This window comes from Hylobates moloch, unplaced genomic scaffold, assembly GCF_009828535.3.
Source record: "Hylobates moloch isolate HMO894 unplaced genomic scaffold, HMol_V3 SCAFFOLD_12, whole genome shotgun sequence".
Classification (NCBI taxonomy): domain Eukaryota; kingdom Metazoa; phylum Chordata; class Mammalia; order Primates; family Hylobatidae; genus Hylobates; species Hylobates moloch.
In genome coordinates, this window is record NW_026652287.1 from 26067437 (window position 1) to 26092314 (window position 24878).

The following is a 24878-nucleotide window of genomic DNA, read 5'->3' on the forward strand; positions in this document are numbered from 1 at the left end:
TAATTTTGATCTCTTCTCTTAGAACAGCCTTTTTCAACCAGGTTTCATCTGGACCACAGAACACAGAAAGTGACTGGAGTGACTATTTTCTCAGTTCTCAGAATGTTACATAACTTACACTGTTCTAGATGCACGGGAGAGTATGTTCATTGTCTACAATTCAGGGCATGTAGGTTTCATTATCTCCAGTCCCCTCCGCTTTAAGAAAGGCTGCTCTGATATTCTTTGATGTTTCTTAGACCTGGTGCAGGGACTCAACACAGTGCATCAGTCACACCACTTTAAGTCCTCTCTAGAAAGCTCTCCCTTTCCTTAAACCTCCTCATAGTTGCTACAAATATCTCCCTTCCTCAGCCGCAATTTGTTCCTTGAACAGTTTGTTCTCCATATTGTGCTTATCACACACCTATTCTGACACGTGTTACTTTGCTTTTCAAAACTGAGAGTCACGCATCACTCCCCATCCCTGTGTGTTCTCCACTTCTGGAACTGCAGTGAATATCTCCTAGAAAATTAATGCCAATAACTGGACTAAACACTAAACATGGTTGATGTCTTTTTTTTTTAATGCACTTTTTTCTAAGTCACCTGGCTCCCTTGCTCCCTTCAAATAACTCTTCGTGACAAAAACTATAGTTATCTGGGCACTTACTCTAGCTGTTCTGACTTGTGCTGCTGAGGCTTCTGTGAGACTGGTGCTGTGTAGCAGAGCAAGTCTGCTCCTCCTGGTGGCACCCCTATTTCCTGCTGCTCTTCAGCACTAACAACTCATGCTGCCTTCTAGAAAGGCAGCAGGCACCACCTTTTAAAATTTTTTTTTTTTGATGGGCGTGGTGGTCATGTCTTCTGTTAGAATATTGGGAAGGAAACTAGCAGCGTCTGCCACAATTCACATAATGGAATATCATATAGCCATTACTTTTTGAAGAATATTTATTGACATGGGAAAATGCTCACAATATGTTAAAGAAAGCAGGATACAAATCTGTAAATACAGCATGATCCCAATCTTGTAGTAAAATAAATTATATATGCATAGAAAAAATACAGGAAGGAAATACACTAAAACATTAACAGTGATGATCTCAGGATGGTGGGATTTGGGGTAAATTATTAATTTTATTTTCTGCATTTTCCAAACTTTCCACAATGAACATATATTACTTTTATAATCAGAGGGGAAGAGGTCAATACAGGTGACACCTAGTCCTGGGAGGTGGCAAGACTGATGTGGCACTAAGGGGGTGTTTAGAGTCACTTGTACTGCCTCAGTCTGTGTCCTTATTTATAAAGAAGGGATAATAACACCTGCCCTGCCTGCCTCCCAGGACTACTGGGCATCTGAAAGGGTCACAATATCTGGTGTTTGTTCCTCTGTAGCAGCAGCTCAAATGCTTTATTTTAGGACACACACCTCCGTACCCTGCTTCCAAGGTCAGGAGAGTTGTGGGCAGAGAGGCCAGCCTGCAGCCTTGGTCCCTGGCCTATCCTAATGGATTCCAGGTCTTCATTGGAAATCCAGTGCTGACCATGCAAGTTTCCCACTCATACTTCCACTCCAGGTCACTTCCCTGCTTAAAAACTTCTTTAAACTAGTTCTGTTGAAATAGTTATTGCTTAAAATGGCCTGAGAATGACCACCCTCCTCACACCACTCGGTTCCCAGCATTTCAGAGCCCTAAGGAGGCACAGTGTGGGCCCAGGTGTGCTGTGGAGAAAAGGAAGGAGTGGTGCTGGGAGTCAGGCCACCAGAGTTGGACTCTTCCTTGCTGTGACGTGGGGTAACTTTCACAAGCTTTCTGGAGAGGATCTTTCATATGCGATAAGGTGAGGTTACATGAGATAACATACATCAAAAGCCCAGCAGGTAGTAAGCACTTAACAGACATTAGTTCTCTTTCCGTGTGCCAGATGAAGACACTCTCATCTTCTTCCCCGCAAATTCTCTTTTCAAAAACAAAGCTTAGTGCCCAGTGCAGAGAAATGCAAAATGAAACAGAACTCACTGAAAGCAGAAGAGCACAGCTACTGAAACAGGACTGTTCAAACACTTACTCTGCATAAAGAAAGCTGGTAAGATGGCATTTCATTAAACACATCTTCATTTAGGTAAGCTGACATGCATGCCAAAGCTATTTGATTATAGAAATTATAAAAATACTTTAAAAATGCATTTGTAGAATGAAATAACAAAAATACTTAAATTTTTTCTAAACTTTTCACTTAATCTAAAATTATGAATTGCCCATTTCTTTTGCTGTTGGTTAAAACCTGGGTCACTCACCGCTCCCTCAAATATTTTGGATGAAATTCTAACATGTATTGTCTTCTTCCTAGCCTTTTATAAAGCATTCTGGATTTAACTTCTTTTAAAAAAACTCAGGGTCACCATTATGAGAAGTAGTCTATGGGCCATACTGTTGTACACATATTTTCTGGGTCAACTAGAGTATCCTTTGGTAAGTAGACAGTCCCATATTTGCTATGTCTTGAAGTTTTATTCTTCTTCTCATCTCACTATCTAGTTTTCAGTTGGCCTTTTTCTTCTTTCAGTATGCCTGCCTTCAATCTAGCAGCCTCTTTCTTTGCCATTCTTTTGTGAGATTCAAAGCCAGCTAATAAAACATGTTGGAAGCATATGCAAATTTCAGTTCAGAGTCTAAGAATGATATTCTTGAAGATCTCTCCCATAAGTAAGCTGCAAGAAACTTTGTGACATCTCTTCTGGCAGCTGAAAGGCCTTTAAGATGCAATTCCTGATTTTTTTTTGCTTTGCCAGAGAGGTAACTTCTGGATAAATGACCTTTTCACTAACACTCCATGTACTCTACCTGTCCTTAAAAAGGCTATTAGAAGTGGGACCATGGATGTAAAAGCACTTTAAAAAAGCATAAACTGTGAAATAGTACTGTTTAGCCCATGTATCTATAAAGAAACACACACAGATGGCCAAATTGAATCAACCCCAATGTTTTATTTAATTTAAAGTTTTAAAAGGCAGTGGTTAAGCACATTATGTATATATGTATATATATGAATGTATGTACGTGTGTATATACATACATATATATACAGGAAACCAACCCCTTTTCAACTTTAGCCACTGATGAGCTAGGCCCACTGTCTAGTGCATGACTCACTTTCTACTTCTTCATAGGACCAATTCTAAAAGTAAAAATAAACACCCTTTATCAGTTTAACAGTAACTAATTGTGTTTCTTTTTTTAAATAAATAAAGTTACTATTAAACTGATCACATATGGTAGAAACGTAGAACTCACACACACACCAGCACACACAGTCCCCAATTTAAAACGTGATGTATGAATGACCTATATGTACAAATGGGTGCTGCTGACTCCCCCACCCCAAGCAGAGGCCACGAAAGAACTCCCATTACTCAGGGAGCCCCATTCTCTATGCCGGGATGGAGGATGTGTGTGTTCCTGGCACCCCGAGTTAGACCTCAGAATGCACACTCCCCGTGTGCTGATACAGATGGTGGTTCAGTTCTATGGTACTAGTGTTCAGGTACATTAGGGAATAAATAGGCATTTGTAGCTGCCTGAGAACTCAACCATCATTTATAACTCTTTAGAGGGAGAAATGTATTCTGAAGTTTTAGCTGACATACAAACTTTTAGAGTATAATCAGTTTGTAAGTCTGAGGCTGTGTGTGTGTTTCTATATATTTATACAAAATTGATATGAAGAATGGGGCTAGGTTTATGGAGCAGCTGCTAGGCTTCCATTTGGTGAGTTCTGATCTAAGAAGTTGCTTGCCCAAGGCTTTATTTACCAGCTCATTCTGCTTCTCACGTGCCTCTGGCTGCTGGAGAGATTCAGAAGGGGCCACTCACACAAGTGAGGGGAAGGACATGGCTAAATCTTCTGCTAGGAATCTTGGCAAAAAGAATTGCCAGATTCAACCAGGGCCGCTTTATAGAATAAAATCCTTCAGTTCCATCCTGATGAAATACAATTTTTTTTCTGCTTCTAGCCCCCGTAACCCCGTCTAACTGCAGCTCTGCATGAATGCCTCAATATCACAAAAAACACAGGGTCACCTCTTAAATATGCTGGATTCTCCATGAGTAAACCAGTTAATGTGTTTCTAGCCAAAGCAAGGGCATAAATGTTTTAGAGAAAAGATTCCCCTGGAGCTACAGAGAAAAGATGCTGATAAAGCAATATTGAGAGTTGAGCAGGTGATGCTTTTAGTCTGTGTCAGAGCTGGTCTCTTCGATGACAGAGTACTGGTTGAGTGCTTCCTCCAAAGGCGTTATTGTCCCATCAGGTTTTAGTCCCATTGGTTTAAGCAACTCCTCTCTAGAAAAAGAGATAAAAGAGAGAGAAAAAAAAAAAGTATTCACCAGCATCACACACACACCCCTCCCCCCCACCCAAATCCACAACCTTTTAAAAAGAAAAGTCTTTAAAAACCAAAGTATTTTCCCTTGAGCTCTCTCTGTGTGTTTGTAATAGGAAAGATGAAAGGGGCATGGGAAGAAAAAGAGGGAGATAAAAGACTTCATTCACACAGGCCAAACCTACTAAGCCAATTAAAAGTATGAAAAGTCAAGGTCTAAATGGGCTCAGGACAAGGAGCAGGTCTCTTCTGTTTTGAATAATTAACTTTTTTTTTTTTCCTTTTGTGGATTGGTTTTGTTTTAGAGAAGTTGAAGCTGCCAAAATTTCACCTGCCCCAGTGGTTGGAGCATACAATTAAATGGCTGATTTGATATGCATACACTTCATTCAGTGGAATAAATCTGTCGGTTTTGATTTTGCCTCAGTCTCTAGTGATACGTTAAGTATATGTTGATTCATTTCAAATTAGTTGGCCTTCCCCAACTCTCTCTCCGACTTTTCTTTCCTTCTTTCTCTCTTTCACTTTTTCTTTCCTCCTCCTCCTCCTTTTTAAAAAACACCATTGCTTTTGTTTGTGGCAGTTTAATTATGGGATTGACAGCCATTTTAATCTCTTCAAAGCTCCCCAACTGCCGCTTTTCAGCTAATCCAATTATATCTACTCCACAAGTTACAGCCTCATCTAAAGATGATTAATTATTGATTAAGCCAATCAAAAAGCATTAGGAAAGATTTATTTAATCTTTTCATAGGCTCTTATTTATTACATGGAGATTATGGTGAATGTACCTGTTGAGTTGCTAACTCCAGTCCTCCCATCCCTAAAAAGGTCAGCAGTGTACTTAAGAGTGGCCTTGAAGAGCCCCATGAACTGCTTAAAACTTATTTATCACAGAAATGGGCATCACCCCCCAAAAACATGTCCATAAGCAAAAACCCACATGGCAGCAGCTATAATGTTGGATGGAAGGGAAATGACTCCTTCCTCACAGTTGTCCCTTAGGCCAGCAGAAAGAAGGGCTCCCTCCTGGGAAGGGGCAGCCACACAGTAGTGTAATGGTGTTACAGACACAGTGAAACCTCCTGGGGAGGAGTGAGAACAGCTCAGTGGTCAATGGATAAGCCAACAGGAGCCTAATGAAGAGCTCTGGCTAGCTCCAGTAGACAACTTCGAAGTGTTTGAAAGCTTTGCTTGGGAAATGTGAACATCTGACAGGCTAAGTTGAGGCTCCTGAACACTATGAGGGAGGAAATGTGTTTCTCAATCCAAGAAATGGGGTCAGAATCACAGAACTTAAAGTTGGAAGGGGTCTGAGAGATCATTTAGTCCAACCCCCTTCTTTAATAAAGGAGACTGAATGACTCATCCAAGGTCACTTATCTAGTGGCAGAGCTGGACCTGGGACATGGGTCTCCTGAATCCTAGTCCAGTGATCTTTGCAGCCCACCACATCTGGATTAATTGCCCTAACTGCATTGGAGGAGCACACTGAGTTCATGTCTTCAACATCTGTTCAATAACTATGTGACAGGAACTATGTCATATACTGGGAGGTATGGAAGACTGGGTACAGCTGCTGCCTTTGAGGAGCAGTCATTTCGAGCAGAATGAGGTAAATGCTGTAAGAGAATTATGAACAAAGAAGTGAGGCAGCTCCTGAGATGAAGCACTGACCAGGCTGCGTGGGGAGGGCACTGCCAAGTGAGGTGTCAGTTAGTGGCCCTGCACTAGGCAGACGGGCACAGAGCATTTCAGATAAAGGAGACTGTAAAGAGCTCTGAATGGTCCCACTGATATGTGTGATTCTGTATCTTTTTAGGCCTTTTTGGATTGTGTCAGCTCATCTTTTCTATCTCTGTGCTCTCATGAAGCCGGGAGAGGGCCCAGTGTTTGGGGAATGGTGAGGTTCAATGAAGGAGGGGCAGGAGGTAAGGCTGCAAGGGTAATTTGGGATGCAATAGTCAAAAATGTCTTAAATGCCAAAATAAGGAGCTTAGATTTTACCCTGTAAAGAGTGTTTGATTACGTTTGTTTTATAAGAAAGTACCTCTGGCAGCAGCATGATAGACACATTGGAATTGGTGGCAGATAGACAAGTCATTAGGGGGGTCATCATAATAGTGTGTGGGGGAGGAGACAGACAACTGGATTAAGTCTGAGGTTGTGGGAAGAAAAGGCAACATTTCTGAGGTAGATCTCACGACTCACTGGGAGGAAAAGGGGTTGGAGAATGAGAGTAGTAAGTAGAGAGCTCCTGTTGTTTCAGCTCAGATGACCAAGTGGATGGTGGCTCTATTCAACGGGGCCAGGACATAGGAGATGGAGATTTGGTGGGGAGATTCTGATATATTTTAGGACCTGAACGGCTTGAGGTGCCTACATGACAACCATGTAGAAATGTTCAGTGGAGAGCTAGAAACAATGTTTCCATTAAAACTTCTCTTTAGCACTGACATAAATTACATACCTATATTTTAAATAAATTCCTAGTTCTAACTGATGGTGCTAAAGGACTTTGTGATGTTGGACACTACATGTTAACAACTGAAGCAAAACGAGAAGAGGGAGAACCTGCTGGGAATGCAACACTGAGGGTCTGAAGGGGTTGGTAAACTCAAGTGTGGGGTGGGGACTGAAGGGTAGGGATCGGTAAAAGTAGGATTGGCAGATGGGACTGAGTGATAAACTGCTGGGTGGATATACCATCACTCCTGAGACTAACACCACTGCATCTCTTTGATGAAAAGATGATTCTGGGGCTAGCTACTAACTTGTGTGAAGTATCTAGCACTTTCTCATCTAAACCCAGGAGGAATATTTTCAAATAAGTCTATCAGCTTTACCCTTGCTCCCTAATCCAATTATGGAAATAATTAAAAATATTAAATTAGTTTTATGGCCAAATTATAGGATTTCATTATGGAACAATGGGCCTATATTTTAATTCTTACTTGTGAACTATTCTTCTCAAGCATTTACTTTCTGGGTGCTTTGTATCAACCCCCACTAAAATGGAAGCTCCTCTGAAGGTATGAATTATTTTCTTCTCCACATGGCTCTACATAATGCCTGGGCTCATTGATACTTCTGTAGGAAAGGCGTCAGTGAACACTGGCCATACAATCATGCATTGTGCAAATGAATTAAGGCAGCAATGTGATGTCATGGAAAGAAAAAAAAGATCTGGAGTCAGGAAGTCTGTCTGAAGTCCTGATTCTCCTCCACTTACCAGCTGTGTGATCTTGGGCAAGCTTCCGAGTCTCAGTTTCCCTACCAGTGAAATGGGGGTCGTGATAATCCTGGCTGTACCTACTGACTAGTGAAGATGTAAGTAGTGGTAGTAATAATAATAATGTAGACCAAAGAGTTGTGAATTGTAAAGAACAAATATTTGTTATTATTGTGGTATAGTGAAAAGCACATAAAGGTTTTGGAGTCAGATGGACCTGTGCTCTAATTCTGGATCGACCAGTCACTAGCTGTAAGAAAATGAACTCACTGAATTCCAATTTCCTCATCTGTAGAATTAGGACAGGAACACGTACCTCACACTAAGTTGTGATGAGGGCAAAAGGCTACTATACATACAAAGTGTATAGTATAACATTAGGCTGGAATGTAGTTAGAACCCACAAATTGTCGTTCCTGTCCCTTAGGTGCTTACAGAAGGTTTTCCGATGCTAGTTAGGGATTAAGTGGGGGAAGAATATGCAGAGGCAAATAAAAGACATGGTCCCTGTCCTCAAGAAGCTTTTAGTCAGTTCAGAAGATAAAACACACACACATTAAACAATATTGAAAGAATTACAGAACAGCAGATCAACAAGCTTGAGGTGATTAACAGGCAGAGCCCTGCTTTCTTTAAGCTTTAAAATTTGTCAGTACACCCTTACTGTATTTGAAATTGGTTTAAAGGAGATTTCTTGTCCTGTCTGGGAGTAGGAGAGGATCATTTACAGGTGTGACTGTTTGTTCTAATTTGACCCCAGGCTTATTTCTCATACCCCCATCCTAACTTTTCTCATCTTCTTCCTCTATCCTTCAACTAGTGGCCCACAAATATCAAAATGAAATATTTGATACAGAGACTCACTCCTAAAAGGCTTGGTAAATGACCTGGTTATATTGGACTGTTTCATTTATAATCTGGGACTATTTCATTTGCAATCTGTTGTATCTAGATCAGCAAGATGTGGACAGAGAATGGGAAGCTTTAATGAACACCACAGAAATATTCCTTCACCAGTCGTATGGCTATGCACATGTGAGAGGGACACAGGAGGAGACAGGGATGCTGACCACAGGCTCCTTGCAGTAGGTGGACTCAGGGGCCAGACTGTAATGGCAGTGATGGACATGGATTCACAGGGAGAAAGGCATCCCAGAGGCAGAAGAATTAGTCAAGCAGAGGCACAGAAGCAAGAGTTAGTTGTGTGCAGGGACTGGCAAGCAGGCTGGCTCAGCTGAGATAAAGGAAAAAAAAAAACTCAAAAGAGATGAGGTATAAAAGAGGATTTGAATGGAGACTTTGAATCCTAGGCTGACAAGTCTGGACTTGAGTACAAAGGTATTCTTGTTTTCTATTTCAAGAGAATCCCCCCACCCCCCACTTCTAAGGATATTAAAAATAACTCATTACAAAGTTTGAAAGCTATGAAATACTACTGCTCTGATATTTTAAAAAGAGAATGTCTATGCTTTACTCAATTTTCATATCCCTATGTGTCTAGCACAGTGCCTTGCAGATAGCAGATCCTCAGTAAGTGTTTGTGAATTAAATTTAGTTGTTCTTGATATTATCTTTCATTTTCCTGAAGAGAAAAGGTATGGTGTCTAACGGGACTCCTAATGACTAAACCATGAAGAGAAAAGCTAAATCTCTGGGTACAAATTCACTTTCATCATGAAGATTTACAGGGTTAGAAACAGGATTAACATTCCACAGGAAATTCTGTATAATGCTTTCCAGAGATTTGTTGTTCTGTACTAGACTGTGAGCAACTTGAGGGCAGAGTCCATGTCTTCTCAGGCTGTGATTTGCCAGTATCTAGTATAGAACACAGCACACAGCAGGTGCTCAGTAAACGTGGCATAAATGGAGACCATTTGTCAGGAATCATTCTCATGTTATTTTAACTATAATTATTTTCCTGATGAATTAATATCATCAGGCATTCTGACAGTTCCGCAGAAGTCAAGCCCCCTTTTCACCAGACAGCCTGGAATTCCCAACCATTAACTGGTATAGACTGAGCTTCTTCCATATGGGGCATCAGAAGACCTAGATTCTAGTCTCAGATGTTCCACTAACTTGCTAGGTGTCCTTGGGCAGGTCACTTGCCTCTCTGGGCTTGAGTCTCCCCATCTATAAAGTGAGTGGTTGGACAAGATGATCCCCAACATTCTATACTAATTTCAAGAGGCTAAGTGTTGGGTTATGAAATAATTTTGATCTATTTAAAAAGCTGCTAGGTTTTAAAAGATACTCAAACTCATTATTACTAAGCCTTTGTTTCTAATGCAGATATTCTAAACCTAAGAGTCAAACACAGCATCCTACAAAATTGTCACAGACATACACCAAGACCACAAGCCCTTTCTGCAAGACTACCAGCATATGATTAAAATGATTACAAAGGGAAACCAAAGCAATGGCAAGTGCTATAAAAAAGGATCCAAATTCAGTCATGGCCCTCAATAAACAGGCCATTTCATAAAGAGTTACTGGTCCTAAATTATGAAGGTCCTATCTAAAAAGGATGGCTATGTGTCAGATACATGTATATCATGGTAAAACGGAGATACTGTATATTGAAATGTGTATCAGGATTAAGATATTCACATAGCAACAACTCCTTCATACTTACCTTCAATGCTACACACAGGCCTTAACACAAGTTAAGACTGCCCTCGTATCAAAAAGTACAGTGGTGTCTACTGGATAAAGAGCCCATTCTAGGCACTGTGACAGTATCATGGCGGGCTTCTCATCTGATCAGGCATCTGGCCAGGGAAGAGATAAGCCTCCAAGAATGTTCAACTGGAACGAAACATCATTTAGAAATTTGATCTTACTAAACGATAAGGAACCATAATCTATAAGGGCTTGGCCAGGCAAGAGGACATAGATAAAGCACGTCCAAGAAAGGAAACCCTATTTTGCCCCAGCCTAACCCTTGGGACTGCTAATGGAAACCAAAAAAAATAATTTCTTAAAGAGCTAGGGATGGGAGATATGGAATTTACACCATATTTAAAATATTCTGGTCTGTTTTTTTTCCAGATATATTTTAACACTTTCCTGAGCCACCGTTTGCCTATAAGTATGGTATACTCTAGGATGCCTGGGCTTATATGACTTCTCAGAACCTTAGAGAAGGTTCTGCTTTTTAGGGCTTCTGGTTCCTATACGACTCTTTCCCCCAAAAGTGACAGTGCAAAATTGGGGTTCAGATACTAACATACCCAATCGCACATTATAGAATAGGTCAGATGTGTATGTGTATAAAACACTTTACTTGACCTGAAAGCAAGAGAATACTCTTGCCCACAGCACATGTGTTTGTGCAATACAAACAAAACATTCAATTCAAGTGTACTTGTTGAAAAACAGGACATAATTAAGCAGTTGGTAAAATGCATTCTTGTTTCCCACTTGCAGATCTCCCAAGAGTCCCTTCGAATTTACCTATACGAGTTTCAGCTTCCCGCTTGCCACTTAGCTTGATAACGACTCAAAAATCATTCCCTTGTTTTCAAGGGCTCTTCTTTCTTGTCTGCTCTGTGTACTACAGGGCAGTATTGACACATGGAATTAATGACAGGGTCTGTAATGAAACAACAGTCATGCAAACACCAGTCTGCTCTTTTGATAAAACAGCATGTTAGAGACCTATTCACCTCCCTCTAATTGAGTACTGCATAATAGTTCCGATCCTTTTATGTAACATATTTTGTTCTATGATTAGAAAAGAAGAAAAGGGGGGGGAACATATGAGGCATTGCTTCCTTCAATCACCCCCTGATTAATTCTCTGTTTTTAATGAGGGCGGCTGCTATTTAGGCAGGTTCTGTTACATACTTGTTTTGTTGACTTCTGTACAATGTATAACAAAACCCAAGACAGGATAATTGGGAACCATTTCTTAAGCACAGGATTCCTGCTCTTAATGTAAGGTTGACTTGGAAAAAAGAATCCTGACAGTTTAAATTAGCCATTTCATATTTAATTCCTTTTCACATTTGAAAGACCAGATGAGAAATTAGTATATAAATAAAGCATTTTAATTAACATAGAGCTTTTCAAAAAATGCCTGTTAAAATGGATGGAGACTGTGATAGCCCTGAGAAGGAAGCTCTGTAGTTCTTTTAAAGTCTGGGGAGTGCATCTTATATCAAGATTTCAGCATCACTGGATGGTTCATAATCCACTGAAGTATAACTGGTTTCCCAATAACTTGTGATATTCTTATAAATGTTTTCACCTCTTTTTTTCTCACAGCAATAATATTATAACCTTTGGACTGGTAAACATGTTCAGTTAGATACTGTGAAAGTGTCCTTTAGGCTTGAACCCTGATCCTTCATCTTTCATCTAATGACTTCCTAGGGCTGACTGGTTATACCAATCTTTCATTAAGCCACTAACTCGGTAGGAATGAGTGGTATGGTAGCTTTTCCACAGCAAATTTGAGGTCTAGGCTACATCTTTGAAAGGATTCTGAGATCCTTCCCTCAGCCCTCATCACTGTGCTTTGGGATTGGGTATAATTGGGAAAGTAAAATATGCAACATAAAAATATTGTTACCCAAGACAAATGGATATGGCGTACAGTCCCCACATCACCATGTCTGTCCGTTTTATAAAGGTAATTGGGAATTGTCTAAACCAGGGGTGTCCAATTGTTTGGCTTTCCCGGGCCACACTGGAAGAAGAATTGTCTTGGGTCACATAAAATACACTTAACACTAATGATGGCTGGTGAGCTTAAAAAAATTGCAAAAACATCTCATAATGTTTTAAGAAAGTGTATTAACTTGTGTTGGGCCGCATTCAAGTGTCCTGGGTTGCCGGTTGAACAACTTTGGTAAATAGTCCCATAGGGAAGCCTTTTTTAAGTTACGTTTTATTAAAGTGATCACATGTATGAAAATTTGTCAGAAGAGCCATAATCATTCTCTTTTTAAAACAATTTAAAAACCTTGTATTAACATAGAATCATAGAAATTTTACTTGTTCCCTTCATAAAGCTTTGCTTTGTTTTGTGTTTTAAAATATAAGCTATTTATTTAGCATTTGACCTGATACCTACAAAGAGCTCAACTGTGGAATGAAAAAGCAGTAATGCATGTCCTCTAAATCTTAGTTCTCTTCTAAAGTAAATATGCTTATTATCTGTCTTTCATGCTTTTCATTTATTTAAAATTTAGAATGTCTTATTTAAAAATAATCAGACAACTTTTGAGAGCTGTTGGTAATTTCTCACAATAGCACACAATCTGGAGTCTCAAGACTGAAAACTGGACTTGGGTTAGTTACTTAATCTTTGGTGCATTTAATCCTTAAAAAAATACCTGACGCTATTTAATTCACAGGGCTGTTTTAATAATCAATGGAGATAACGTATATGGAAGCATTTTTTAAACCTTAAAGCACTATATACATATTAGTTTTTTTTTTTTTATCACTGTTCACATTTCTGTTAGATCACATGCAAAGCTTCTAAAAATCTGATACCCACCTAATTTACCCACAGTAAACAGCATGGTTAAGAAAATATAGAGAAAAAGAGATCAGGTATAGTACTAGAAGAATAAAGTTCAGTTTTATCTTTAAGTGGTTTAAAAAATTATTTCGTGGTAATTTATTTACAGAATTTTTCTAATCTGTTGTCCAAGTTAACAAAATAAATATTAATAAGAGGTCAGCATGCCAACTGACACTGTTGAATAAAGTAGTAGAAACAGAAGTTCTTAATGCTCTTCCCAATAAGGCAGACTTAAAAGTTAAAGAATAAGGAGAATTAAGAGAGCAAACAGCCAGTGGAGATGATTCTTATTTGATGTTCCTCTACTAGTCAAAACCATTTCAGAGAGTACTTTAACCAAGAGCTCAAAGTAGTTATTCCCACTACAGATCTAAAGAACAATGACTACAGATAGGCAATACAAAGGTAGCATGACATCCTACTTAGAGGTGTCTAGCTACTGGAAAGGTCCTATATAAACTAAGGATAGATAATATCAAGCTTCTCAAATTAATCCTCCCCTGACACCTTAAGGTGTTTAATTTAGCTGGATCCAAGTCCTCTTAATTCAATTTCCAAGCAACCGTACAGTATATTTTAATGAGGTAGAACAGCACTGTCTAATAAAAATATAATGTAAGCCACAATGTAAGCCAAATGTATGTACTCTTAAATGTTCTAGTAGCCACATTGAAAAAGAATAGGTAAAATTAATTTTAATATTTTAACCTAATGTATTAAAATGATCATTTCCATATGTAAATCTATATTAAATAATGAGGTATTTTACTTTTTTTGTGCTAAGTCTCAGAAATCTAGTGAGTATTTTACACTGATAGGACATCCCAATTTGGACTAACCACATTTCAAGTGCTCAACAGTCATATATAGCTGTGGTTACCATACTGGACAGGGTAGTTAAATAATTTTCTGACGAAAACAAGATCTTTATATTTTCATATCTATAATAGATCTTACAATGCTCTAAAAATTAGATCATGTTTATGAAATGTACCTGAAAAGCATTTCCTTAACTAACTTATCACAAAGGTAAGTGTAATCACAGTCGTTGATATTTTTGTAAGGAGAGTAAAATAACTTATTTATAAGAAAAAATTATGTATTTGTTATTTTTCAGTTATAAACTACCTATCTCAGCCTTAGTCAGTTTAAAATTAATCTTTTGATTAAAGGGAACTAATCCTATATCTGGTGCCTGTATTTATTATAAAAGTCACGTTCCAAATAGTACACAATGACTAGCAACAACAAAAAAAAGAAAACGAAACACTTATTGGCTAAGGAGTAAGAAAAGGAAGAAATGGTAGAACAATTATTTTTAATTTATATAAATATAAATTTTAAAACATAGATTTTGATGGCAGAATATATAAGCAAAAAGGCAATGTATCTTGTTAGACAGTGATGGGGTAAGGGTGAGTAGAGGATTAATTAGCTCTGGTTCACAATTTAGAAACTAAAGGGGATTAGAGAAGCCAAAACAAAACTGTAACTTGAAATATTATTTCCCTTGGTTAGTTTAAGCTTAAGCCAGTCAATGCTCTCTCCCCTTTTCTAGAGGAGGCACCACTATTATATACAAGTTGTGTGCAATAGCTAAGGCAAATGAAATTGTATTAGGCACAGTGGGCTTGCTTTAACTACACAATTCCCATTCAGATCTCCTGCTTGAGTTGCAGGGGCTTATTTTTTCCGAAGTCAGGGAAGGAAAGAGGAGGTGAAGAGGCAGGCAAATTTCATCCGCTTTTCCATCTCTGCCCTCACATTAAAAATGTCAAATGAGGCTTTCTATAATTTCATGCCTCAGGCCTTAAATGTTTATATTTGATAAATATTACAGTTACCACTCTATATTAAAGGAATTATGGACCCCAATATTTAAATAAGCCAGTCATGGCTCAAAGTACTTTATGGAATTCCTTTCTGGCCCTGAATTTTATGACATCTGGCCAAAAAATGGAACTGACAAAGTATACTTTAAAGTCTTAAACCAGGTAGGTATTTTAAAGCAAAAAACTGCCCTTCAAATTTGGGGACCAGCTATTTTCATTATTTTATCATCACATACAGTGGAAACCACAGGGTACAAGGCACTTTACTAGCTAGACATGATGGGATTTATAGGGATTTATAGATTCTTTTCCAACTCTTTAGACCTCCAGGTGTGCTGCCAATCCCCTTATCTACATCTATCACAAATATAATCCTTATACTAAAAAAAAAAAAAAATCACTTGGAATACTCTTAAGTCAGCTGGTATTCAATGGGAAGAAAATATCTGAGCACGAATCTCTCCAATATCTTTGGAAATCTAGCTGAGAGAAAGCTGCTAAGGTGGTGAGCTCCTTGAGGCAGTGGCTACGTCCAGCATGGAGGCAAAACAGAAATGTAATTTTAACGTTTACATTGGTGGTTTTACAATTTTGGTAGTGAGTAACATCTATACCCTACACCAGGCTCAGTAACAGTACTTGGCATGACCAACCTTAGTCATCATCACTTTGGTAAGTGCTTTGGCACGGGCCACTGTTGCTAACCACCATCCTGGTGCAGGTCCTTCACATCTGCTCTCCTATGGATGGAAAAAAGGAAGTGTCTAGTGTCCATTCATTGGCCACATCACCTCCAACCCTATCCTTTACTCACATGCCTTTCAATTCAGGTGCAGGAGAAAACCATTTCATTTTTGAGAAGGAAAGTTAATCAGACAAAGCTATGGTACACTCTTAGCACAATAACGACTTGGTTGAATGCAGAGCGTCCTAGAGTGAAAGGGAGGGAACTAACCAATAGTACAATGCTGACAGGTGATGAGGAAGTGTCCTGGCAAACACTTACTGTAACAGACAGACACAGTAGCACAGTGGACAGAGCAAACGTCCTGAGTTCTGGAAAATGAAGGTCTAGTCTCACTTTTTAAAATGAAACTAGAAAGAGAATGTATGTGAAAGTGTTTTATAAACTGTTAAAAGCAAATGAATTATCATCAGTCATTACCTTGGAAATGCTTTGGGCAATTCTTTGGTACTTGCTTCCCCCAGTGATAAATGTGGTAACATATTAATCGAATAATGATAAAACAACCTGAGCTCTTTAGAAGAAATAAGTAGTATGTGACTATCCAAGACTTATTAACAAGATTAAATTTCTTTCCACCCGGAATGAATGGTCATTTTTCCATTTTTCTATTAAATACATCAAAATTCTAGGATCAGCACAAATGCTAGCTTTCCTGTGAAACAGTCCCTGAATCATCCAAACAGAATGAGCTACTCCTTTTCCTGCATGCTTACATTTCAACATAGAACTCATTTTGTCATTATTTCCTTCCACCTTGTATTCTAGACTAGACTACAGTCATTTCTTCCACTAGAATGTGAGTTTTCCAAAGGCAGAGACTATCACATTCTCCTCTGAATCTTCCTCAGGTTCCTAGCACGATGCCTTGCACAGAGTAGCTGCTTAGTAAATGTTCCCTGAATTGTACTGAGTTTAGTCTATTTTGGCTTTATGGCATCTTTTTTTTACCTCAAAAAAAAGTGGAAAGAGAGAAGAAACTTAAGACTAATGAGGAACACAGCACAAAAGACATGTAAGACGCATAAAGAATGACTTCATTCTTTGCATTACTGCTTTGGAATGCCCACTGCTGATCTTTATACAGTTTTGTCACTGATTGTATTTAGTGAGAGCAAATGTTAGAAAGCACACAAAGGCAGACAATGTAAAACGCCCAACACACGTCATGCAAAAATTCTGTATGATTTGAACTATTCTCAAGGTTGCCTTTTGCTTCAACTTTAATGGCAAAATTGGTACCATCAAAGCCAACATAAGACATATTTGCTCTGCTTTAAACATGCAAAAATCAGTGTCACCTTCAGTTGGGCATCTGCTGGGTATTTCCGGATAAGTAGGCATCTTCTTTGAGGCATAGTTTAAATCAGGTGGAAGCTGGGGTGTTTCAGACTTGATGTTTGTATATTTATTTGTTGGCAGCTTCTAGAATATGTGGATTCCCCTGAGATTAAAAGGAGAAGGACCTAGCACCTTTGTTTTCTGTGCCTGTGATAGAGATGCCTTATGAAATGGTAGTTCCTCTATTAGTAAGCCAAGTATCTGGATTATACTGTGTAGTCTTAGGCAGTTATTTCCCCTATCTGCCATTTCCCTACTTGGAGTTTACTCATCGAGGGTAGATGGCCCAGTTAAACGGCATTTGTGTTAAGCTTTAAAAACTCATGTTGTTGGTCAGAATATGAAATTTATGCAACTGGTTTACTGTCCTAACACACTGATGTGTTCTACTCAGGTCCTTGCTAACCCTTCCTCTCCAGTTTCTACCAGATGGACTCTGTTGGTTTTTTTTTTTTTTTTGAGACAGAGTTTTGTTCTTGTTTGACCAGGCTGGAGTGCAATGGTGTGACCTTGGTTCACCGCAACCTCTGCCTCCCGGGTTCAAGCGAGTCTCCTGCCTCAGCCTCCTGAGTGGCTGGGATTACAGGCATGTGCCACCACGCCCGGCTAAATTTGTATTTTTAGTAGAGACAGGGTTTCTCCATGTTGGTCAGGCTGGTCTCGAACTCCTGACCTCAGGTGATCCGCCTGCCTCGGCCTCCCAACGTGCTGGGATTACAGGCATAAGCCACCATGCCCGGCCTGACTCTGTTGGTTCTTATCCTGCTGTTTTTATACCCCTGTGTTTCATTAGCTACATCAGCTCCTCCTGGAAGTGGCCAAGTACCCATCTTATCTTTATATGTTCATTTTGATCTTATTCTGCCTCCTATAGGTTTGCCCTATCGGTATCTTCTCTGTGCCTATTAATCCCTTCTGGGAGGGAACATTTCTGTTCTATACAAAGGTATGGAGAATGTAATTTGCAAAGAGGCAACAATGTCTTTTCAAGATTGTGAGTATAGTCAGTTAGCTGTAAATTCTAACCTTCTTGAGAAAGGATGAAAATTTAAAAGGGCTAGCTGGAAGTTACTGAGTTCTAGTCTTATTAGCTTTGTAGATAATTAAGCTATTTACTCCTAAACAACTTCTACCACATTACCAGCATCATACTCTGCAGCATGGATAAATATCCATACTTGTCACACTCCCCATGTCAGTCTCTTGTTCTTGTCCATTTCTACCCTAAGCCTCTGCTGTGCCCTTAATCTCTGCTTGTTTCTGTGTTCCACCTTTCCCTTTCATGGTTGGCTCTCTGGCTCCTTCTTTTGACTGAGAGATATTAGCCTTTACATAGTTACTGTGAAAAAGGAGATGGCCAGAAGAAATTCATCTTTAAGTGGCAGCTGCCACCAACACACAGAAGCATTCATTCGAGATGGCTTAAAGAAGATAGTGACTCAATGTATGACTAGAAAATAGAGTGATTCAGCCAAGTATGAAAGGAATTATTTTCTAATAACTCCTCCAAGATGACTAGTTGCTGATTAGTATATACTTGATTTAATTATTTTCAAAACTGGTTATTTTTGAAGGGGAAGGAGGTGAGAAGCAAGAGGGGAAGGGGAGTTTTTTTTTTTTTTTTTTTTTTAGAACTCCTAATTAATACAAGTCCCTGTTTTCAGAAAATCCTTCATGTGAGCTATTTCTTTTCACTTTTTCTTATTGGGTGCATGACATTTTAGAATTCTTGGTTTCAGCAGCAACCCAAAAAGGCGTAATTGCAAACTTACACATCAAAAATGAAAAAATAAAAGCATTGTGATTTGAAACAAAAACTAAAACAGGCTAAAACAAAAATAAAAGCAGCAGCAAAATCACTGAATCTAACTCACAGCATCTTTTTGAAGACAGGGAGGTTAGTTGGTTAATTATTATAGTGCGCTGGTAGTTACTATCTTAGCTTTGAGAGTTTAAATGTTTAGGAATGCACATCCAGAAGCGGCACATGTAGAAAAACCATGGTAGCCAAGAGCTATCTGAACTACTGCTGCCTGGGCCACCCTATTCCAATCAACATGGATTTCCAGAGTTGCTGTTCTATGGTAACTCTCAGTGAGAGAGACAAAGAAATAGACCATTTTTAGAAACCAAGCAAAAAATGGATGGGAATACAATACCTGGAAAGTTTATCAAGCATGTTGACAAGTTTCATGGCTTCATATTCTTTTTGTTCTTCTGTCATTTCATCTATGGGGTTTGGCATTGGTTCCTCTAAATGACCAGTGATAAGATTAATGCTACAAAAAGAAAAAAAAGTTATGCTGTATGTTTTAAAATTATGCTCTTTCTATACTTTTCTGGTCCAACTTTTAAGTGATAATAAGAAAGAGTATAATAGCCAAAAAATTGGCAATAATTTCAATTTTATGGTACAGAACTGATATAGGAATTTTTAAAAATGGACTTTTCCACTAATTTGCTTTGGGAAATGGGCTATACTTTTTTTAAAAAAACAAAAACTGTCTTGCCAACTTTTTTTTTTTTTAAAGGCATGGTTGCTTTTTAAAAATACAAAATTTGATTAGTGCCGTTAGGATAAATATCCGTGGATGCACAGCTTATCCATTAATTCTAAGGGGACACATGATTTCAGGGAAGAAGAAATGAGGAAATCCATTTTGTGATACAGCATAAAACAAACATCAAAAAAAAAGAATTGGAAAAATGATGACAGAGAGGCTACAATCTGGAAATGAAAGCATGCCAATTTATAATCTCAGGAAATTAGTCCATTAGTGAGACCACAGAGGGCAATGAGTGTTTAAATAATAAAAGATAAAGCAGAAGAACAATTTTAATTAGGTTTGATCTGGCCTAGATTAAAAAAAGGGATGAAATCTAGCCTACCAAGAGACAGGTATATCATCCTGGCTTTCTGGAAATAGATTTAATACAGTACTTAAAATGAATACCTTGCATAAACTTTCTATGAGGTTATAATACCAAACTATTCTCTTAGAGAAAATCCATACTTTTTTTTTTTTTTTTTTGAGGACAGGAAATAAAAGATAACTAACTCTTTCAATGGCTCCTAAATATCTACAACAAACATTTTTCTGGAGAAGCAGACAAGAAGAGATCACAGTATCTTGTACCAGCCAAGTACATACTGTTTTTTTTGTTTTTGTTTGTTTGTTTGTTTTGACGGAGTCTCGCTCTGTCACCCACGTTGGAGTGCAGTCGCACAATCTTGGCTCACTGCTCTGCTTCCTGGGTTCAAGTGATTCTCCTGCCTCAACCTCTAGGGTGGCTGGGATTACAGGCACGTGTCACCACGCCTAGCTAATTTTTGTATTTTTAGTAGAGATGGGGTTTCACCATGTTGGCCTAGCTGGGCTCAAACTCCTGAGCTCAAGTGTTCCTCCTGCCTCAGCCTCCTGAAGTGCTGGGATTACAGCCATGAGCCATAGCGCCTGGCCGATAGTTTGTTTTTAATGATCAAATTAAATATCCCTGCAAATAGCAATTGCTAATAAATTGCTTTCTAGGGTCTATGAACATAAACGCTTTCAGAAGCCAGGCCTTTAAGATAAGCAAGTGCGTGAGAGGGTCAAATATACACAATGTGGAGTGTTGGGAGATTGGGATCAACTGGAAAACAGTGCCCGGTTTATATTAAAAAAAAAAAAAAAGGCACTAGCCAAGACAAAGACACAGTGATTAATTAAATCTTCTGGTAGCCAGCTTGCAACCCCTCTTTGAGACTTTTGGTTGGGCAAGTTACTTTCTTTACTGACCAGGGCTTTTCTCATCTGGGGTAAAGGCTAGCTTACTATGTACTGTTGTCTATTACTATTAGATTTACTTTTCTACCTTCCTCAGAGACTGCATGACATACCAATTCTTATGGAAGGACTCAGTGCTCACCATCCTCGAAAACCTGATTCAAAACCTATCTTGCCATTCTTGCATAAGACCTACATCTAGAGTCACGCTTAAAATTTTTTTCCCCCATTAGAAACCCAATATATAAAATAGACAAATGTGAACTGCTCAGGCAAAAAGGGGATGGGAATAGCCAAGTAGATGGGGGTGTAGAGTCCCTTTATTTGTCCCCTACCCACTTGTTTTCTTTTAAGGTACTTTCAAAGGTTCTGGGGCAACCTGAAAACCCATAGCCTTGTCATTTATTTCTAGCCTTGGCTGTATATTAGAATCACTTGAGAAACTTTAAAAAAAGCTTGGGTGACAGAGCAAGACTGTCTCAAAAAAAAAAAAAAAAGCTTGGGGCTCACCTTAGACCAACTAAATCTGTGTGTGCGTGTGTGTGTGTCTAGAGTACCTGCTTTAGACACTCATTGTGTGCTACTATTTCCTCTTTTTTCAGGTGCTCATAAAAGAAGAGAAAAAGGCCTCCAGTTAGAGGCCGTCAACAAAAATGCTGAATGGGTCATCGTATTTCCTAAAAGTCAAGGACAAAGAAGACCCAGACAAGGCTTCTGAGAACTATGGAGACGTATCCAGATGCCACACTGAAAATACAATTCCACCACCCATCCATTATCTGCTCAGGCATATAACAAGACATCTCTTTTCACTGGTTTCTCTTCTGCCACCTGTTAAATTAGAAAAACAACTAGTCTTATAAATGAATAAAGGTGCTTATTATAGATACATACCACTTCCCAAGCAAAGAAAATCAGGCCTTAGAAGAAAGTATAAGGGAAGGTAGATGTATTAAATATGTAGATCATGCTTCTTTGCCTCTTGAGAGATGGCTTCTCTCCTCAAATTCAATGGAGCTGTGATTTGAAAAATCCGGCCCGTAGGCACTTTTAGGATATAATGACATTTGCACACATGATCACATGCTTCAGGGAAAAAAAATGTGTCAAGAGGACACACTGGTAAGCTATGTGGTATTGTGGGCACCACAGCATACAAGGTCACTATATGAATTCCTAGATTAGGACACAATTTGATGGTTTTCTTGGTTCTCTTAAGAGCTTGGTGGAAATTAAGTCTGTTTTCCATAAGGTGACCTCAAGTCCCCTGGCTGCTAAAATGATATAATGGTTTGCTCTGAAATTAGCTACTAAAGTAACATAATTCCTTGCTATCTGAGTATAAAAGCAGCAGCCAGAAATTCATTCTTACAGAGTAAGAACTCATTTTTTGCCATAGAGTAAAACATTCCAACCCTCCAAAGTCACTTTAGGGATTTGGGTTTCATTTTTTCCTTTAAAAAGACATTTTTCCCCTGGATATTCAGAAGAATGTAAACAAAGTCATAGAAAACACAAGTTAGGGCACTGAAGTATAGTGTACCACTCTCTTATGGGAAAAATGCCAGTGTGCTGTGGCAGAAGGCAGATGAACACTGTCTCTTCTACCGCTCCCCACTTCAAACTAGAGTCTCATGTAGTTTCCCTACCCAGAAAGGAAGAGAAAACAAATAATAGCCACCGTGACAACAAAGATGTGAGATTTCATAAAACAGATTACTTTTGGTGGAACAAATACCTGACACCTTTCAACCTCAAATAGTACAGTCTGAGACGCCACAGTCCAGGTTTCAATCTTAACGCCATGAAATTCTGGAGTTACTTTTATTCCATTCCAAAACTTGGAGTCTTAAGATGCTTTAAGAACACTAATTGTGGTGGACATTTTATTGGGTAATTATATTTATCATGATCTCCTCCACCTTGTCTCTGCTCCCCTGTCCCATTTTGTAGCACTCCAATCCTACTATTTATGACTTCCAATTAGGTGACAAGAAGTGTCTAAATTCTTATCTGTGGTATTTCATCATAAATTTTGTATAAGACTATTATATGAACTGACAACAGCTATGGGCCTGGAGACAAAAGGATTAAGACACACTAACAAGGTATGGACAAATGAACACAGGTATAAAACCTGAACTGTATTTCAAGTCTTTTGCACTTTCTTCAAATTTTTGCTACCTTTGGCCAACATCAACAGCATTAGGTCATTTAACAAAAAAGATCCATTAAAACTTAATTCAGCTATATGAAAATTAACTTCAATCTCTACAATGTGTGGCTTAAATTTATTCAAAGCATTCTGGTTAAAAAAGGAACTCTAAAGTCAACCTACAGGAGTTGGACAGGTAAGATAAGTGAATAGGATAAGCTGTCAAACCAAAGGAGATTATACTTCGTAGGAAGGAAACCACAGCTACTCAATTCCATCAATTGGTTGTCATGTAGAATGCAGGCCCTATGTTACCAGAACTTCCAGTTTTTCAAAAGAAGTTAGAAATCAATATTTTCATCTAAATATCTAAGGGATACGTTACCAGAACTTCCATTTTTTCAAAATAAGTTAGAAATCAAGATTTTCATCTAAAATATCTGAATTCTAAATGTTGCTAAGTAATTAAATTATTTTAAGAAGCACTGTGTTAAACAACAGAAAAAAAACTCACAAACCAAATAACCAATAGGACATGGGGCAAACCAAACAAAACATACTTGTGGGCTAAATCCAGACAATTTGCAACCTCTACTAAAGGGATCAGGGTTTTTAGGAAAGGGCATTTTGTAAGCCAAGACCAGGAAAGAAGGGGACAGGTGGGTGGGAAAGGAGATGTTATATGTGAATGAAACTAAAACAACTTTCCAGGGGGAAAAACCCAGAATACACTGCTCCCCCAAAAAACAATATAAAGAACAAAATGGAAATTTACCATATCTGAATTTTCTTGAATTCTATCTATCTCCTGGCTCCCATTCCTCAACTAGATGTAGAGCTTGACGAGGAAAGGGAACTCAATTTTCTTGGTATCCTAATGCTGAGGAGGGGCTGACTGACTCAAAAAATTCATTCATTCAACAAAAATTTACTGACTGCCTACTGTGTGCTAGGCACTATTCTGGGGACATCTACGTGAACAAAAACAGACCAAAAAACAAAACAAAAAAACTCCTCTTCCCTCTTGGAGCTTACTTTTTGGAGGAGAAAACGGACTTAATGAATAAGTAAGTTATATGGAATGTCAGAAGGTGAATAGCACTATGAGAAAAAAAGAGCAATGTAAGAAGTATGATATGGAGTGGTAAAGGCAGGAGTGCAGCAACTGTTAACAAGGGCACAGAACAGGTGATACCTGAGTAAAGACTTGAAGGCGGTGAGGGAATGAGAGAGATATGGCAGCTATCTGGAGCATAGGCATTCCAGGCAGAAGGAACAGCAGTCAACAGAAAGGCCTCAGGCAGGAGTGTGTCTGCAGTGCCTGACACATAGTAAAGAGGTCAGTGTGGCAATAGTACAACAAGAAAGGGTGCAAGTATACCACTGCGAGGACGTTTAAACAGTTGACTAGTCTGATTTACATATTATAAGGATCCCACTGACAGCTGTTTTGAGAACGAAATGAAGAGGAACAAAGGTAGAAGCAACAAGGCCAGTGAGAAGGCTATGAGAATGATCCTGGAGAGAGAGATTTTAGCTTGGACCAGAGTGGTAGCAGCGATGACAAATAAAAAGGGTAATTAGATTCAGAATGTATTATGAAGATAGGACCAGAACTACCTGACAGATGTATGGGAATATTTACCAATTTAGAATGAATCAAATGGATTTTTGTGTTTTCAGGAATATCAGGGTATACACAGAAACATTTTCTTTCTTTTGTTTTCTGTCTTGGTTATATCAAAGAAAAATAATAGATGCTCTGAGAACAGGGAAGCTATCTGAAGGGCAAACTCATTTCTCTCTTTGATTGGCTCTGAATCAGAATATAGTAGAAGTTAAAATAAGCTCTGACTTCACACCCATTAGGATGGCTATTACTAAAAATCCCAAAGACA

At 38.7% G+C, this 24878-nt stretch overlaps 1 protein-coding gene across 6 annotated transcripts in view; it reads right to left on the reverse strand.

Annotated features, from left to right (window-relative positions):
• Positions 1 to 915: 915 nt before the first annotated feature.
• Positions 916 to 24878, reverse strand: part of RIC8B (RIC8 guanine nucleotide exchange factor B) — a 119886-nt gene continuing 95923 nt past the window's right edge. The window contains exons 9-13 of one of the 6 annotated variants that reach the window (XR_004250701.2): positions 19218 to 19337; positions 15626 to 15712; positions 11061 to 11199; positions 10240 to 10412; positions 927 to 4329 (exon numbers count right to left, since the gene is read on the reverse strand). Coding sequence is in view for 4 of the 6 variants with exons in the window: in XM_032168808.2 (XP_032024699.1) it covers positions 4218 to 4329; positions 19218 to 19337 (232 nt within the window). In the remaining 2 variants the exon portion in view is untranslated. Of the gene's footprint in view, positions 4330 to 10239; positions 10413 to 11060; positions 11200 to 15411; positions 15713 to 19217; positions 19338 to 24878 lie in introns of those variants that run through there. The other 5 variants (XR_004250702.2, XM_032168808.2, XM_032168813.2 and 2 more) reach the window with 5 other exon arrangements.